General features: G+C 42.7%; 1 protein-coding gene across 4 annotated transcripts in view; it reads right to left on the reverse strand.

Annotated features, from left to right (window-relative positions):
* Positions 1-5529: 5529 nt before the first annotated feature.
* The window catches only part of LOC309327274 (uncharacterized protein), a 47305-nt gene continuing 33968 nt past the window's right edge, over positions 5530-18866 (reverse strand). For 2 of the 4 annotated variants that reach the window (XM_081836433.1, XM_081836434.1), the window contains exons 4-7: positions 12700-12795; positions 10421-10516; positions 8276-8358; positions 5530-5714 (exon numbers count right to left, since the gene is read on the reverse strand). In XM_081836433.1, the coding sequence (XP_081692559.1) occupies positions 5629-5714; positions 8276-8358; positions 10421-10516; positions 12700-12795 (361 nt within the window). In that variant the 3' untranslated portion in view covers positions 5530-5628. Of the gene's footprint in view, positions 5715-8262; positions 8359-10420; positions 10517-12699; positions 12796-18866 lie in introns of all 4 variants that reach the window. The other 2 variants (XM_081836435.1, XM_081836436.1) reach the window with 2 other exon arrangements.

The following is an 18866-nucleotide window of genomic DNA, read 5'->3' on the forward strand; positions in this document are numbered from 1 at the left end:
ATGGCTACACTTCTCCAAGTGGTTAAACAATCAGTCCCTCTCCCCTGGGAACTCTGGGAACTGTATGCTTGTGGGAGAAGTAGGGATCTCCTAACAGCAGGCATAGGCAAACTTGGCCCTCCAGATGTTTGGGGACTACAACTCCCATCATCCCTAGCTAACAGACCAGTGGTCAGGGATGATGGGAGTTGTAGTCCCAAAACATCTGGAGGGCCGAGTTTGCCTATGCCTGCCTAACAGCTCTCAGCAGCCTTAACTAACTACAATCCCCATACTTCTTTGAGGGAAGTCATGAGTGAAGTGGTATAATACCACTTTAAATGTAGAGTACAGGTGGGGTTTTAGTTTGTCCAGCTTCTGTTTTGTCGCTGCAAGGGGAGAAAGTGTCCTCTTCTTTGTTCAGAACAACAACATGATAACTGCTTTTTTGGATCCCACTTCAGTTGGTATTGTTTTAGAAACTCCTCTTTTCATGGTAAGTGTTTGTGTGTTGAGAGTGATAATGACAGGAGGGTTGGGAGAAATGCCACTCCCAGTCTGACCACAAAGTCTTTTCCTTTCCTTCGCTGTTTTCTTATCCTCACTGCTGGGGTGGCAGGATGTATGGGAGGAGGGATAGCTGTTGTCTCATTATCATGGTGCTGCAGATAATAAACATGCTGACACCATGTGGATGCCTTTCACAAAAGCTGTCCTTCAGTCAGTTAGCAATTTCTGTGCCATGTGCATGACTGTAAGCAGGATTGTGCTTGTCTTCTTTCTACACATGTGGGACTGAATGTGAGACGGCACAGAAACTAGTATGGAATTCGTAGAATCTCATCTGTTTTATTTAATCAATTTGTTTAATCAACACAGATGAGGGAGATCGTTTTGAAATTGTGCATTTGGTGTTTGCAAATACTGTACTGCTAAAGTATTTGGAGGTGTCTCCTTGTGTGTCCTACATGGCCATCTCTTCCCATGCCAAACCACCTGAAAAGTTCATGCTTTCATAGAATTATAGAATTGTAGAGTTGGAAGGGACCCTGAGGGTCATCTAGTCCAACCCCCTGCAATGCAGGAATCTTGCCCACAGCCATCTCTGAGTGGGCTTGAACCACTGACCTTCTGGTTAAGAGCCAAACACACTGACCCACTGTGCCACCTGAGAGTTTTTCCAGAGCAGGGGTAGGCAACCAAAGCCCGTGGGCTGGATGCAGCCCAATCGCCTTCTCAGTCTGGCCCGTGGACAGTCCAGGAATCAGCGTGTTTTTACATGAGTAGAATGTGTCCTTTTATTTAAAACGCATCTCTGGATTATTTGTGGGGCCTGCCTGGTGTTTTTACATGAGTAGTATGTGTGCCTTTATTTAAAATGCATCTCTGGGTTATTTCTGGGGCATAGGGATTCGTTCATTTCCCCCTCCCCCAAATATAGTTTGGCCCACCACATGGTCTGAGGGATGGTGGACCGGTCCACGGCTGAAAAAGGTTGCTAACCCCTGTTCCAGAGGATGTGGGATTTAAGACATGCAAAAAAGCTGGAACCCAGCTGTTTTCATTTCAAAGACATGAAGATAAAGGAGCAACACAGATCAAAAGGAAAAAAATATTATGTATGGCGAGATCAACCTCTTCATCCATCACTGATCTTTAGTGTCATCCATTGCATTTATTTATTGCAGGGGAAATCAACCTGGTACCCTTCTGATCTTGAAGTCCAATCCCCATCAAGTCCAGCAACATCTATAGGTCACCCAGTTGTTCATTCCTGGTTTATTGTATTTATATTTCAGCTTTCTCTCACTGAGTCCAAGGCAGTACAGTGGCACCTCGGATTAAGAACTTAATTCGTTCCAGAGGTCCATTCTTTACCTGAAACTGTTCTTAAACTGAGGTACCACTTTAGCAAATGGGGCCTCCTGCTGCTGCCAAGCCGCTGCCGCATGATTTCTGTTCTCATCCTGAAGCAAAGTTCTTAACCTGAGGTACTATTTCTGGGTTAGCGGAGTCTGTAACCTGAAGCATCTGTAACCTGAAGTGTCTGTAACCCGAGGTACCACAGTATGTCCTGGGTTCCCATGAAGTTTTCCACCCAGGCACACTAAGCAGGCTTGAACTGCCTTAGAGAGAGATTTTCAGTGTTAAGCCAACAATAGACTTCTAATGGCTAATTTTGAAGGCCATATAACGTGCACCTATTTCCCTTTGAAATAAATTAAATAAATAAAAAAATGTCCAGTAGCACCTTAGAGACCAACTAAGTTTGTTCTGGGTATAAGCTTTCATGTACATGCACACTTCTTCAGATACAGTGTGCATGCACACTTCTTCAGATTCTTTGGTATCTGCAGAAGGGGGCATGCACACGAAAGCTTATACCCAGAACAAACTTAGTTGGTCTCTAAGGTGCTACTGGACAATTTTTTAATTTTTTAATTTATTTTGACTGCGTCAGACCAACACAGCTACCCACCGGAATCTATTTCCCTTTGGAAATACTTGGCCCTCCTAAAACAGTGGATTGGCATTTCTAAAGGCAAAAATCAGATCCCTGCAAGTGATAAATTGCCTATAGCTTATAACAAGCCACAAAGCCTATGAAACAATTTTGGAGAGCCAAACTTTAGACTTGACTATAAGAGCACTCATCTGCCCCCTGGCATGTTCAAATTACTCCAGTGTGCTATGTCTTGGGCGCAGTTTTCCCTTTCCTCTCTTTGATAGGAAAATGCGGCATGCAATAGAATGGGGGCGGGGAGCGAGCTTTAGTAGTGATTTCGGTGACATGTAGATTGGCAAGTATTTCTGATTTCCAATTTTTTCAACAATCAACAACAAAAAGAAAGACATGCACACCCTTAATTCAGGCTGCCAAAATGCAGAAAGATTGAGTTAACAATGAAAGGACTGTAAGCTCACTTACGGACTCACTGTTAAAACCATGTTTATGGAAGACAATCTTACTTGGCTACGAGTGATCACCAAAGAAGAAGAAGCTCAGTCCAGTTCTGGTATGGAAAAGAAATTCCCAGACTTAAAATGTGCTCAGGGGCACCTTGTTCTTCAATTCTAACCACATACCTTTTGCACCTGGCTCTGCTTGGTAGATCTTGGCTTTCTAGCTTAAAATAAACTACACTCCCATCCTTGCATGCCAGCTCTCATAGGAATGGTAAAGTCCCTGTGAGTTGACACATATGTATTAGTGGCACTGGAAACATGAAGGACATTCTGTTATATGTATCATATTCCTCTTTCTTGTTCTCTTCTGAGGAAAAAAATTCTAAAGGAACTTCTTGACAACATTTCATTCCTGAATGGTAGTGATAAAACCATTCATTTGATACGTAGGAGAGATTTAACTCATTTAACTCACAAGGTTGCTGTGTGTGCCCTTGCAACCCAAAGGTTTAGGTGTAAATTTATCCTGCACAATACATTGCATTGTGCAGGGAGTCATTTATAATAAATTGCAATACTGTCCCTTTCGCAGGACATATAAGCTGTATATAAAATGGTGTTTGTTTCCCATGTTTGTGACGACCAATGGTGTTTAATAAAACTTGACATTTCTCTTATAGAACAGAATGAAAAGCCCCAAAAGGCCTGAAATGTGGCCCTTATGTTGCTGGTCCTCTAGGCTCCTGCCATGATGGCTTTTATTAGCTCTGTTTTCTAATAGCATCTATAATAAATTAGCAAAATTGCGACACCAAATATAACCATAAAGCAGCCACCAGTAATCAGTATATGAATCTAAAGACTGCACTAGTGCAGCGTTTCTCAAAATCTTTGAATGCAGCCCTCCTTCTGAAATTACGCTACCTTTTGTGACAGCCACATGTACCCATGCAAAAATAGCAGTTTGTTCCACAGAGGCATGTGTGTGAAGATTCTCATACACAGTTGAATGCAGCCTCCTGATGTTTGTGTGATGATTTGTGAACTGGAGTAGTAAAATGAGGAAACTTGTAAAATGGGACATATGATTCCCCTATCCTAAACCAAACATTGATTTTTAAAAAATAGAATAAGCATCCTCCTTCCAAAATCAGATTTTGATGATGGGCCAGGAGGGATAAAGTCATCCATATAAATACAATGTGAATCAGTGATTGTCCTCTTAAGTTTTGGCTGTGGAGGGAAGAGGGCAGAATGAGGAAAGTTCTTGGAGTGAAGCGCAAAGAGAAAGCGATACCTTGATCAAGAACCCCATATAACTTATGGAGGCAGTACTGTACTGTGGATTCCACACACCCACAAACTGACTGAAAAAGAATGGTGCTAGAGACAGCTCAGCATATCAAGATCAGCAATGGTGAGGAAGAGGCCTATAGCTTGGGAAGCTTCATCTGACTATAGTATAAGGGTAGGCAATATGGTGCCCTTTGGCTATTGGACCACAACATCTGTCAGCCCCAGCCAACATGGCCCATTGTTAGGGATGATGAGAATTGGTGTCCAGCAACATCTGGAGGGAGCCATGTTGACTGTCCCCGCTTTGGTGAGTGACCCAGATGGAGGCACATATATGAGAAGCTCCAGCTAGCTTCAGGGTTAAAAAGCAAATCCAAAGAGGGGATTAATACACTCATTTATCTAATGAAGGATTGGGCAGATGTCATTCAAGCTAAGCGAGGTAGGGTTAAAGAAATCCAATAAAGTAGTGGAAAGTTTCGAAAAACATTTCATTGTGAGGAGCAATGCGATTCATGGACGGGCACAATTTACGGTAATACTCGTATGAAAAAGGAAAATGAACCTATGGATGATTTTATTACCTCTCTATATTCCCTAGCTGAGCGTTGTGAATGTGATATCCTCCTCTGTGAGATGATCAGAGACATAATTGTTGTGGATGTCAAAAAACTCAAAGTGTCAAAAAAACTACAATTGGATGAGAGACTTACCCTGGAAAAAGCGTTCATCACTGAAGTAGCATGAGAGAGTGTAAAGAGGCCACCATTAGACCTTCATAAAAGGAGCAGCATTCCCCACCCCCACCCTCACACTGACAGTATTCATACTCTGAAGAGAAAGTCACAGCTACAGGGACAGTCCACCACACAAAACTCACAAAACAGGGAGGAAAAATGTCGGTGGCAGGATTCTGCCTAGCAAAGGATTCTGTTTGCTACTATTGCAAGAAAAAGGAACATTTTGTTCAAGTATGCTTTGCTGAAGTAGCACTGGGACAAGTCACTACTAATCCAGCTGGCTTTCTGGGATCCTTGGCAGACAATCAAACAGTAAATATGAGAATGTGGTTGGCAGAAATCGAGATGGATGGGTACCAAGTAGAATTCAAGCTTGACTCTGGGTGTCACAACTAACCTACTAGTGGTATTTAGACTACATTCAAAACACCAGGAGAACAGTGAGCAGCAGTGGGCAGCTTCAGAGTAGTCATGCACTGCAATGACAAAGAAGAAATCAGGAAAGTGATTTATGTAGTGAAGCAAATAGAAAGCCCTTGTTAGGATGCAGAATGGTATGTGTCCAGCATTTGCCAACAGGAATACCAATACTGACTACCTCAGAAGGTGGCCTTTCTGTTGTGTTTTAACAGCATACAGAACTATGATAGAAAGACGCTACAGATTCGCCAGATTCTTCCTGCAGCTCTTCATTCAGACTTCCCCTTCATTGTCTCATAATGTCCTCTGGACCAGGCTTAATTGTAATCTCTTTGCTGCTAAAGTCTTTATTCACTTCTGAAGCAGGAAGTTCTGGAAGAAAACATCATCATTATTTTTAATTAAATCGCCGGATATTGCAACACAGGCATTCAGCTTTGCCCTAATTGACTCCTCTTGGCCACTGTATCATCTCCTGAAATCATATCACTAGATAAAGTTTTCATACAGTCTATGCAAATGATAATCATCTTATAACATGGAGTTTGTGGTGATACACAACTATGGTTTGGGGAAATGTTCATGTTTTCAAACCATAGTCTGTGATCAGACAGCAAACAAGAATCAGAAACACGGACAGAAGTGGTTTTGCAAATTTTGGTTTCTGCTAGCTGTAGCTTGGCATGATGTCTGAATTGCACCCCAGAAGCAGGAACAGTTCTGTACCATAGTTTGTATGTTGGGAAGCTCAAAGCAAGGTTTGGCATGATGTCTGAACCAAGTCAGTAACCATATTCACTACCATGTACAAATTGCTTGGAGATTTTTGAGTTTTAACTGCTTTTAAATAAATTAAATAGTATGATAATTGTAAGAGGTGACACTCTCCTTTACGCTCAATTGCTCTTCTAATGTCAACAGTATTCAAATCCAAAGTGGGCCAAGGGAAATCACAACTGTTCATCTGTCTCACTAAATGTTGGTTTTCATCATGAAGTCTGCCTCAGGTGAACAAATCATCATATAAATGTGTCACTCCCTCATAATTTGGCCATAATCATGATTTTACATTATAATGTGATAATATTATAGTGTAAAATCATGATTAGGGCCAAATAAGACTACTACTTTTCATGTTCCGAAAATGCTTTTCCAGTGCATTTTCATATGCTGGAAAAGTCTTGAAAGATTTCAACCTGCGTCCAAAGCCTCACTTACCACATCCTGACTTCGATATTTCAGGGATACAGTGAAGTGAGATATATAAATGTTCACAAGACCCTTTGGGGACCAGGATTGTTTGGAAAGTGGGGACGGACACACACACACACACACACACACACACACACACACACACACAAAACTGTGGCTATGTGCATATGATACACTTAAAAAGGACATGCTGTTTTAAGAATCCTGGGAAGTATAGTTTGTTAAGGGTGTTGGGAGTTGCAGCTCTGTGAGTGGTAAATTACAGTTCCCAGGATTTGCATGAGGGGCAGGGTTACTTTAACTGTATGGTGTCTGCACAGCCACAGTTTCAATTCCCAAAATCACACACAAAACAAGTGTACTTCATTTATCATTTATTTATATCAATCAAAAATAATCAAAGCTGTTCTGTTAACCTCAACACATTAAAAATGGCTGTATGAGCAGTTTCTTACTTCAGATCTGATCATCTGCTAGACATTATGAAGTAGGTGAGTCAAGGTTCAGTACTTGCCAAGATGACCCAGGCACCTTTCAGGTCAGCCTGGGAGCCATCACCACACCACTGGGCTTGCCTTCAAGAATCCTAAGGGTATTGGAATGGATGTAAAAGCAGATCCCTTGGTATTTTTACCCTAGTGTTATTTATCAAACATTCATTGTGGTTTGTTTGTGGGATTGGCATTGCATCAAGCAAGTGTTCTCCTACTCTAGAGAATGAGAGTGTTCTTTCAGTGCATTTTCCTGTCACTTTCCGTATTGTGAGGAGTTGGTTTTTTTGGAGGAAACAGGTTTAGGGCACACATTGTGTAACTTGAATTTGCTGGTACGTTGATCCCACCTGAAAATAATGACAGTCCAGAACTGCCCCATGACACACGAGGCACCATCTTGGAAAGAAGGAGCGACTGCTGATTATGAGCTGGGGGGAGGAAAGAGCAAAGAAAATGTAGGAGAAGCTCGAAGGCAGCCCCTGTTTTTGTTCACTTTGCTGAAATTTCCTTCTATTGCATTAAAGAAGAACAAACAGTTCATTTGTTTCAGAGGTGCTGCACATCTGTTTCTGTGTCTAATCACTGTTAATTATAAAGGACCATGTCTCAGTAATATTCCCGGTCCCAGAGCTATGGCGTGCTTGTTGCTTCGCCTACAGTGTTTATTGCCAACTTTTGGCACAGCCTCATTTCATTATCAAACACAAAAAGGTAGAGCTTTTACTGGATCCTTGGCATGCACTACAAACTATCCAAACTTAATACTAAAGCGGTGACTAATCAGGGAATTCCCGCGAGGAAGCTTTGTAATAACTCTTGCAAGGGTAACAAGGACAATTTCCATAGCCACAATGTTTTAAGCCAAACAAAATCCAAGCAGCTCTTATTTTTCCCCTTGCATGACCACACACACACGGTAAGCAATGTCCTTCTAAAACAGAACGGCTGTAGGATTAGCGTGCAAAGTTTGCATTGCTTTATCATAGTGGGGCTAATAGCAAAATTCTATTAATTGCCGGACAGTGTTTTGTTTGGCAAATCCAGGAAGCAGTTTACATGGCTACGCAGTGCTCTGGTTCACAGTGCTTCTAAAATAGTATTATTGTAAGGGACTAATACTGATTAGGGACAGTTCCCCGGAGGAAGGAGGGCCTTTTGATGATTGAGTCATTTCCTTTCTCTGTTCTGCTTCAATGATACAGTTCTTCTCTCACCCCAGATACACACCCCTTCTGTCCAGAGAGTCCTCCAGCAGAGTGCTCAGAACTTCATGCCTTGGCCTGACGTAGAGATGCTTGCGTTCATGGCTCCTGGAGCAAGCAATGAAGCAAATATCAGATGACATACACCCACAAGACCACGTATTCACCTCCCACACAATGCTGTGAGTTTCTATGTTAAGTTGCGGGCGAACATAGCAGACGACACAGCGATTCTTCAAACAGCTCTTCTTTATTCAGATGTCAGAACAGAACTGAGCTGAGGGGCTCAGTCAGCCTGCTTATATAGAGCTCCAGAACAATGTAACTGTTGCCATTTTCTAAAACTATCCAATCACTGAATGTCACTTTTCGATCCTTCATTTGCATAACTATCTACAGTATCCCCCTGCTGGCCCAGGGTGAGAACTTCAGTACATAACATTCTATATCCTTGCTTTCATTCGATGGTTGTTTCCCAGTGTCCAGGGAAGACTGGTCCATTAGGGCAAATGGGATACCAACCTCGATCAGCCCTTAGCCAGCCCCCATCTGCCTGCCTTCTTACTTACTTAGAACCAGACCGAGGAGATAGCAGTGGCTGTCAGCTTCCTCCTCCTTAGTCTTCCCATTGTAGGGAAGAGGAAGGGGACAAAACTAGAATTAGTTGACTCCAACTGTTATTGGCCTCCCTGCTTTCTGCCCTACCAGTCCCAGTGGGCATAAGCCACAGCCACCAACGTCCTTCATATTAAAATATACTGGGTTTTTTTGTTGATTATGTACATTGATATCCTTGTCAAAGAGTGGATTATAAATAAATATTAAATTTATTCATTTTAAAAGCTACCATAAGCCCCCAAAACACAAGAGCAGTTCCGCTTTCAAAGACTCACAAAACTGATTATTCTAGAGCTCAGCAGTGCCCATTTGATCTGACGGTGTTACTGTATTGGGGGAACAAACAGTTGGTTTGTTGAAATTCATCAGAATGCTGGAAATAAGTTTCACCTCTTTTGTATCCCAGTTTCTGCTTTTAACAGTCTACAGTGGACGCTCGAGTTGCGAACGTGATCTGTGCGGGATGCACGTTCACAACCCGCAGTGTTCGCAACCCGCAGCGGTGCGTCTGCACACGCGCGGGTTGAGATTTGGCGCTTCTGCGCATGTGTAAAGTGCGATTTAGCACTTCTGTGCATGTGCAACCGCTAAAACCTGGAAGTAACACGTTCTGGTACTTCCGGGTTTTGACAGTCCATAACCCCCCAAAAAGGCAACCTGAAGCGGCTGTAACCCGAGGTATGACTGTACTGTGCTTTCCATTTTGACAGGTCCGCTCCACTTCTGTGTGGGGAGGCTTTGTGGGCAGACCATGTGGTCTCTCACTCTCAGCGAGGGCTGAGCTATGCCCCTGTGTCATTTGGGAGTCCCCAGCCGCGTCACAGGCCGGCCAGCCAATCCTGTTGGACCGGGGCATGTGGCTTCAGCTATTTGAACCCTGGGGGAGCTTGAGTCAATTTGCATTGGCAGGGCTCCCCCTATTGGTGGTTGACCCTTCCTGGACTTCCTGCATGGCAGGTAGGAGTCAGATATAGTCGGTTCAGTCCAATGCGTAAGCCAATACCGCTCACATTCTGTAACCAATAAAGTTGTGGCCTAAATTTTGCCCATTAACCTAATATAATGTGTCAATGTGTCTTTTTCAACATAGGGGGAAGCCTCGAGGTCTTGACATGCAAATGATATGTTACAGACGATATATTACATTGCCACATTACAGAAGTTATATAATCTGTACGGACCATGTCTAGGAATGTAAGATTTGAAGAGACAAACTGCAGAAGGCCACTACCCTGCTAGACATTAAAAAGGGGGTTGGACTAGATGACCCTCATGGTACCAACTCTACATTTCTATGATTCTATTCTTCTAAATCCAAACGAAGCAAATTAATCTATCCACACATGGCAGCTTAAATTCAGCAAGGCCATTCCCTTCCCGCCTAATGTGATTCAAGTCATATTTACATGTTGCTGTAGACACCAGAGAGGGGGTGGGGTGACTTCACTCAATGCACATTATCTGTTTTGTTTCCCCACACCTGCAACTCCCCAACTCCTGTTCATGAAGCTGTTATCTGCGCATGTGCAATTGCTGTCTGAATTGTACATACCTTAGCTTAACTGGAAAGGGAATGTGACTTCTCTTGTCATCAGATAGAAGCTGGCTTGAGGGAAGACTCATCAAACAGCAGCATTTTTTCAAGGAACTACAGGATGGTTATTAGCCGCACATTGTGGCTAATGTTGTGTGCACATCACTTCAGACATCAGCAGTGGAAGCACACTGGAGCCAGAGTAAATGGTAATGTGTATACAGCCTTAGACTCCTGATGCAGTTTTCTTTCTCCCCCTCCAAAGCCACCCAAAAAGGGGTGTTTGAGGGAATCATAACACAGATAAACCAGTAAAACGAGGACATTTTATCACCCATTCTTATCCTGTACCCATATGCACATTATAGCAATAATAGTCAGTCATTTCATAATGAAATGTTTTTAAAAATGAGGGTATACCACACAGGGCTTTTTTTCAGCAGGAAAGAGAGAGTAAGGGAGATGTTTATGGTGAGTTCTGGCACCCCTTTTTCTAGAGAAGTAGCACTGATTCCACAATTGTGGAATGTGGGTTTCAGCCTAAGAGGCAGGCTCCATCCCTTGTTGAACCATGCAGGCTCTAAAGACCTCTTGACTGTGGTCCTCAGCAGCTAATCTGGTGGTGAGCATGGTCAAAGTTGGTGCCCTCCTCCTCTTAAATTGGCCCCCACAGACACAAAGGCCCTCCATTATTGAATTTATAACCAGGAAGAGGGTGCATTATCATCAGGACAATCCCCACTTTAGCAATGGGCCTACTTTAAAAAGAAATTTGCCCCTGCCACCAAAACTCATGAGGTATGCGGACGGCAGAAAAATTGGCTTGGGGGAATTGAACCAGGACCCCAAATGGAGGGCTAGCTGTCCCTGCTTTACAAGAAACGCCATACAAAGCACATGTTAATTGTCTTATGCTAATCCTAAAGCACATACACCCTTGGAAGCCAATTGTGGCTCCCCAATGTGCATACCTGCTGCAGAAGAGATGCCAGTTTGCTTTACACGAGCCAAGTGAAACTTGCAGGAAATCACAGCAATCTCCTCCTGCAACAACCTTTGCAGAAGGGCTTATTTTATCAAGATGCTGCAGATCTTATGCCCATTATCCATTGCTTTGTGGGTTTGTCACACATTTTCTAAATGGGCAATTTTGAAATGACATTTAAGGCCAGCAAGGGAAGGCTATCCCGTCTAAGCTAAGCTAAGCCTAGACATTTTAAAGTGCTTTCCCTCTGGAGGTGCAGTAATTGCTTTACGATTAGACAGGAAGCTGTATCAGCATTATTGCTCTAAAGGAGCCAGTGTTATCAAAAGACAACACTTCGGGGCCTGTCCTCACAGGAAGGGCATGTGAGTAATCAACAGTGCTTTAAGCCAATTGGCTGCAAGACCCTTTGTACGGCTGACAGAGTGTTTAGTGGAAAACATCTGACTGCCATTATTTTGTAAAATGCCCAGAGAATATAAATTTAATAAATAATGCCACTACCATGGATGTAAAAATGTGGGTTTTGTTCTTTAACTTAAATCATATGCACATAATAAATTTGTACCCAAACGCAGGTACATTCGCTTCTGCCTCTTAGTCAAGGCTTCTTCCCACCCCTCATGCTAAAATATATTACTATTTTTCTGAATATAAGAATTCACAAAGCAACTAAAAAGGAGGTAATTGCACAGAGATATTTAATAGCTGCTTGCTTATAAAATGCAATAAATCCTGAGCAGGTGTAAAAGAATAACAGATCTGGTTCTAATCAGGATATGATAACACCTTGCTTCAGATTATCTGTCTCAGCGGCTTCAAACAGAAAGATACATCATATACAACAGAGCTCTGTGGAATTTATCATTAACTTCCGAGACCCTCCAGAAAGGAGTGGACCTAGTTCTCAGCTGCTAAACAGAACACGGTAACCAACCATGTTAAAAGCTTCTGGAAGGTCCAGTGGGATCAACCAGCTAGTTGTTAGCACATACACAATATGTTGAAGTCAATCATGGTGTTACAAATGCAGTCTGTATGTGAGCGGAGAATGTGACAAATGGAATGGGGAGGTTGGAGTGATTGGATCTGTAGTAAAGTCACCAGGATATTTTTAAAACACAAAAGGGCATTCTCCTGCCTGCCTAATAAAAGTGAGACATATGATATTTCAGTGGATATTATTATTATTATTATTATTATTATTATTAGTCCTATGGGTAGGCTAATTTAGTTTGGCAAGCTGACACTGTGAGAAGGATTACAGCAGGCCCCATTAGTAACAAGGTATTACCTAAACAATTGTACATACCTGTTTGGAATAAATCCTTTCCCAAAGCATAGGTCCTTAACTATTGGAGGAGGTAGCAGTGGCTTCAGTGCCTGAACTCTTTTCTGAGTTGTAGATCTAAAAATAAATGTGCTCTTTGTGAATCATTCTGGAGGTTGGCAAAATAAGGTAAATGCGAAATAATCCTCAAAGAAATACTGGAAAACCGAAATCAGTTCATTTCTCATGAAAGCAGTTTGATGCCACATTTAGACTAAAAATAATCAAAGTTATTAAACACTCACCCCCCTTATTTCCAAATAAGAGATTGCTTTTCAGCCCAAAACCATTTTTGCTTTCATTATGACAGTAAAGGCACCTGAAGGTAACTGACACTGAGGATTGAAAATGGTGTCTAAACGTTTTTCACACAGGACTATTCCACAGTACTGAAATATACTGAACTTGTTCTTTTATCAGCATTTGTTGCTTAGATTATTGTTGTTATATTAGAGTAACCAGAAGTAATCTACGTACCTTCTCAAATGTGATAACAAAATATTAAAGATTGTGTTTTCTTCTATCAATCTGTAGCAATGTACCTAACAGAGTGGTAGCACAGAATACTAATTAGGTATTTGATAAACACTATAATTAGCATATCATATAATGATAGTATGAGGCCATGGGGTTTTTATATGGAAAATTCCTAATGAATAGCAGGAATTCACAAGTTGGAGCAAGAATATTTACAGCGATAGTATCTTTTGGCTTTTGGTAAGTTTGATATCAGAATGTACCTTTCCCAAGACAGCACAAGGGACAACCTTCTGAAAATCCCTTTTCTTGGGAAAGGACCTTATGAAAGACATTGCAAAACCATTGGTTCCCCCACTTTGGTTTTTCTAACTTTCCCTCTAAGAGCTCCCAGGCAAGCAACAAGTCAAAACTAACAAACAACCACCTGGTGTTTTTGTGTTGATCAAACTTTCCTGGGGCTCCCCCTCCCATGCCAGTTTGAAAGCAAAATATGCAACACAGTCAAACAAATATATTAAGCTCAGATTAAGTCAACAAGGCAAAGTATTTCTAAAAAGAAGAGCACACACTCAGCCACTTTTAGCCATACACCTGCAGACTGTGCACAGAGATGGGGGGTGTACTTAGCTGTGGGGAATATTGTGTTACATTCTCCTGATTATAATGCTGGTGCTTTTGTTCTGTTTTCTAACATGCCTTTTGCACCGCAGTACCTGCTGCTAGGGGTGGCCTATCCCATTTCACCACCTGAGGTGAAACAGGAAGTTGCTGCCTCTTCCCTCCCACCAGAGCCGGGGTCCTGCTGCCCCCACATCTCCTCACTTGCACCAAATCCCATTTGTATGAAGTAAGAGCCAGTGTGGTGTAGTGGTTAAGAGCAGTAGCCTCGTAATCTGGGGAACCGGGTTCGCGTCTCTGCTCCTCCACATGCAGCTGCTGGGTGACCTTGGGCCAGTCACACTTCTCTGAAGTCTCTCAGCCTCACAGAGTGTTTGTTGTGGGGAAGGAAGGGAAAGGAGAATGTTAGCCGCTTTGAGACTCCTTAAAGGGAGTGAAAGGCTTGATATCAAATCCAAACTCTTCTTCTTCTTCCAAATGTCTGTTTATTCTCATCCATTTGACTGCAGTTGTCTGAAGCTGCAGTTCCTTAACTAGTTGAATCGTCATCTCCACACACTACCTTCATGACAAACATTGTTCTTTCTACCCTTTTACCCTCATGATGACTATCCTGTGAGGTAGTTAGGTGGAAAGACAGTGTCTGGCCCAGTGTCACTCAATGAGCTCCATGACTGAATGAGGATTTGAACCTAGATCTTCCATAATAATAAAGGAGGCAAGCTGGCCTCCTTAAGGGTTCCCATGGAGTAGAATCTAGTGAGCAAAAAAAAGTTGCCCCATATACTAATGGTGAAATGATTCTCAAAGAGGGAGGTATTAGGCTTGGAAGGAATCCCAAAGTTTCAAAAAATATTCAGGGCAGGAAACCTAATGGGGAAATGCCCCAAACAGCTTAATAAAGACAGAGCGGGCTCAGTAGGCATAGAATCCTGACTGACTTGGGAGGGGTTGCAGGAACAGGAAAGAGAGAGAGAGAGAGAGAGAGAGAGAGAGAGAGAGAGAGAGAGATGGAATGGAAGAAAGGATGTCTGGTTGGCCAGAAAGCTGAATAGCAGCATTCCATGCTGCAACGTTTTGTTGCAGGACTCACTTGTAATGATTTCCTAATATAACTTTCTTTGAGCATCAATACAACAAAATAAATATGCACACAAAACTCCTAAACCAATTCAGTTAGTGCATTTGCTTATGCTCCTACACATTCTGTAGATGATACCACAGGCTTTTCTTAATAGGAAGGGCTATAAAGGCTTCCTGTTCCAGCAAGGACTTTGCCTAGCTCTCATTCATGGTGTGTTTAGTTTCCTGGCTCTGACCCCGACTTGACTCTTGGCTTACAGCTTCTGGCTCCCACTTGGTGACTGCCTGCAGTTCAGCTCTGATACTTCCAGACAGCAATTAAAGACAGTAGCTTTCTTTGGAGACAAGATTTGACAACCTTATTAACCACAATGCACTGGGGCCCCAGAACACTGTTAGAGCTGAACTGGGACCTCCACAGTACTAAAGAGGGCACAGTGCTCTGGTGACGTCTGAGAACCTGTTTACACACCCATGTTCACAACTCAAAAACAGCATCAAGTGACAACCTGTGTGAAAGAGCCATCACTGCTCAGACACCATAGATCAGTGTTTCCCAACCTTGGGTCGCCAGCTGTTTTTGGACTACAACTCCCATCATCCCTAGCTAGCAACACCAGTGGTCACGAATGATGGGAATTGTAGTCCTCAAACAGCTGGAGACCCAAGGTTGGGAAACACTGCCATAGATAATGGCCTCAAACACAAGTGGTGGGCCTGAACTAAGAAGAGTTTCCTGAGCTCAAATGTAACAGAGAACTCTGGTTAGTTTAAAAATGGAAGCATGTGTTTCTGGTGACCATATTAGAGGAAGAGAGGAGGCTGCAAACTTGAGGCTTGTGCAAATTCATTCACATAATGCTAAACCATAATTTAGTGCTATGTCTGGACCAGCCCAGAGCTTCCTAAGAGAGATGCTACTGTGATGGTGTTCACTGAATTCTTCACTGGGATTTTTATGTAACGCTTTTTGTTTCCTAAATTAGTGTCTCCTCAACGACAGTTGTGAGAAAAAAGCTGAACATCTGGACTAGGTCCAAGTATTGAGTCTGAGGCTATCTCCATGGCTTTTCCTTAACTCACACAAGTGTCTGTGCTGCAGTGCACGGACTGTGGAAGGACCATGTGGACAGCGTCTGTCTCTTGAAAGAACCCTTGTGTGCTTCTACCCTGAAATCTCCTGATGTACCAAGTTTCAGGGCCAGTTTCCGCATGCATGAACTTCATTTAATCTATCAGCACTCGATTACTCAGCTCCTGGGCCTGCTGCTTGAAATGGTGCCACCAAAAGATAATCGTCAGTTCAACATAACACAGCAGAATGTACTGAAAGAATTGGCTGGTTCCCACCATGTACGTATTTTTGTGCTCGCATTTCACAGAATCGGGCCCTTTAACAGCTGGCCGAACTTTGTTATGATGAATACTCCGAGCTCTAATTGTTTGGTGAAAAATATTGCTCAGTGGCTATATAAACAATTTTAATTGGCTCAGGAGCCCCAAAATGTGCTTTTTTTGTTTGGCTGCCAAGCTCGCTTTCTCGCCTGCTAATTATGCTGAGCTCTAGCTTTTAGCAAAAACAGGAAATAAAGCATCCATTACTCAAATGACAACTTCTCACCCAGCCTGCATTTCAACATCCATTGTGTAATTTCCTACTCCTGAGCCCAGTTAAGAGCTAAACACATTTTAAAAACAAGTCGCCCCTTTTTGCAAGGGCCAGTGCTACAGTTTATGCTACCCATTAGTAGACTGCAGTGCTTGCAATTCTAGAAGCACTCAAAAGAGGTTAGCCGCACACCCAGCATGCATCCGTGTGAGAGAAGTCATTATCTCCCAGCTCCTGCTGCCTACCTATTTTCAATAAATAAGCCCACCACAGGACTTGTATCAGCCTTCAGGCAAGACAACAGGTAAAACTTCCCTGTGGGATTGCTAGTCATTGTCCTTCAGGGATAACCTCTTTCTCTGCCGCTCAACAAAGGGTCATTGTCGAGCGTCAGCTGCCCTCAATACACTCTCCCACCCCACCCCCAATAGATTCAGTAGATTTGCTCAGCTTTATCTAGCAGCAAAGAAATAGATTATTGACTGTTTTACGCAGATATAATTGGACAATTGTTCTCGTGGGAAGTCTCTGCTTTTGAAGTGAGAACTTGAAGACCAAGAAGGAAGGAAGCTGTGACCTCTCTGAGGCGGAGAGGAGCTTGGGGACTTCACACAGAAAGACTTCGCCTTTCCCTGGCATAGTAATGGTAGTTTGCTAGAAAGAGAAAAAGAGAAGTTCAGATAAGCCATTCCCTGGACGTGCGCTGGCACAGACATCTGCATTATTGAAACCTATGTGCAGGTGCAGACATAGACATCCAGAGAGCAGGACCAAAAGTTCTGCCTGCTCCATTCCCTGGTAAACATGCAGGGCCCCCTTCATGGCTCAAACCATGTTCCCATTTTCAAACACTGACAGCTGGCTTGGTGGAGCTCCATAGTCAATTATTTTACCACTTTGCAGACAAAACAGATACTGTAATCAGTTTGCTAAGTAGATACACAGTTCTCACTTTTGCTTTCACTTTTGTGGACAAGGGGGCAGTGTGAAGGCAAAATCTTGAGAAGCCCCATGCAGTCTCTCTTCCTCTTTCCTCTGCGCACATTCACACAGAACAGCAGTCCCTACTCTGTACTGTAGGCTTTGTGCTTGCAGCATAGCTGTCTGCCTCTTGAGCCTCATTGCGCACACACCCAAAAAACCAAATGTGTCTACAAGGGATATCATACTATAGGGATTTGTGGGAGTATCCCACAAAGGATAAGACGCGTTTGGGACACTCTTCACTTGATTGTGTGTGGGGAAAGCCTTTTATCAAGGCGGAGTCCGTTCATGTTCTGTCCATGAAGATTTGGATAAGCTGTGCTCTGAGGGAAAGAGATAGTTCCAGCTTCTGATTCAGTGTGGCTGATGAGCTGAGCAAAAAAGCCTTATACATCCTTTTCCCATAGCCTTTTATTTTTAAACACAGCAATTTATGCTCCTTCATCATTTTTAGTTACAATTTCATAATGGGGTGAGAATATTCCTTCGGAAGAAAAAGCATATGCTATCCAGCGGTAGAAAACACAGAAAGCACAGAGAATAATGTAATTGTTCAGATTCAGAAAGAAGTAATAAAATTCATTTTAAAAAAAAATCTGTGTTCAGTTTTTTCTCAACATACATTAGCAAAGAGAACTACAACCATCTCATATACACCTGCTTTGTAGTAAGTCGCATTGATATCAATGGTGGTGGTGGTGTTATTTCCAGGTAAGTGTGTCTAGGACTGCAGCCTACAGTATATCACAGAGTGAACGTTCTTGGTCAGGTCTCCCCTCTAACCAATGTGAAGTCCTTAGAATTTCTTGGAAGGTGACCAAGAACAGAACAACACCTTACATATGTGCACAGCAAACATATGCAAAATAGCAACCATGTCCCTGTTTTCCCCCTCCATGGATCTGGGAAGAGTAAACACTTAAGTTTTATTCTATCTCCTTTCCTTGCCGAAACGCTCTAAGCCAGCCTGACCTTTCCCCACAGTTTATTCTTGGGCTATTCCAATGGATCATGTGCAACCATCTTCAGAATTGCCTCCCTCTTTTTGTATAGCAGTGGCAACAATGGTAGGCTACAAGCAAAGTCTGGCTAATTGTTTATTGCTGCCTGGCCTACTGACCAGGAGCCTCTCATGGAATCCTGCTACGTAACCCAGCAACATAGCTAAAACCCTTGAGTATATTTTTATGCTGCTTTTACTGCTGTTTTTATTTCTGTGTTGTTGTGTATCATTTTTCAACACTGTTGTCGGCTACCCTGAAAACACAATGTGCTTGAAGGCTGATCAGAGAAAGGGGATAACTTGAGAAGCCACCTATAAAGATGGACCTAGGAGCCAGTGTGGTGTAGTGGTTAGAGTGTTGGATTAAGACAT

This window comes from Podarcis erhardii (assembly GCF_964252035.2).
Source record: "Podarcis erhardii genome assembly, chromosome: 1".
In the NCBI taxonomy this organism is placed as follows: domain Eukaryota; kingdom Metazoa; phylum Chordata; class Lepidosauria; order Squamata; family Lacertidae; genus Podarcis; species Podarcis erhardii.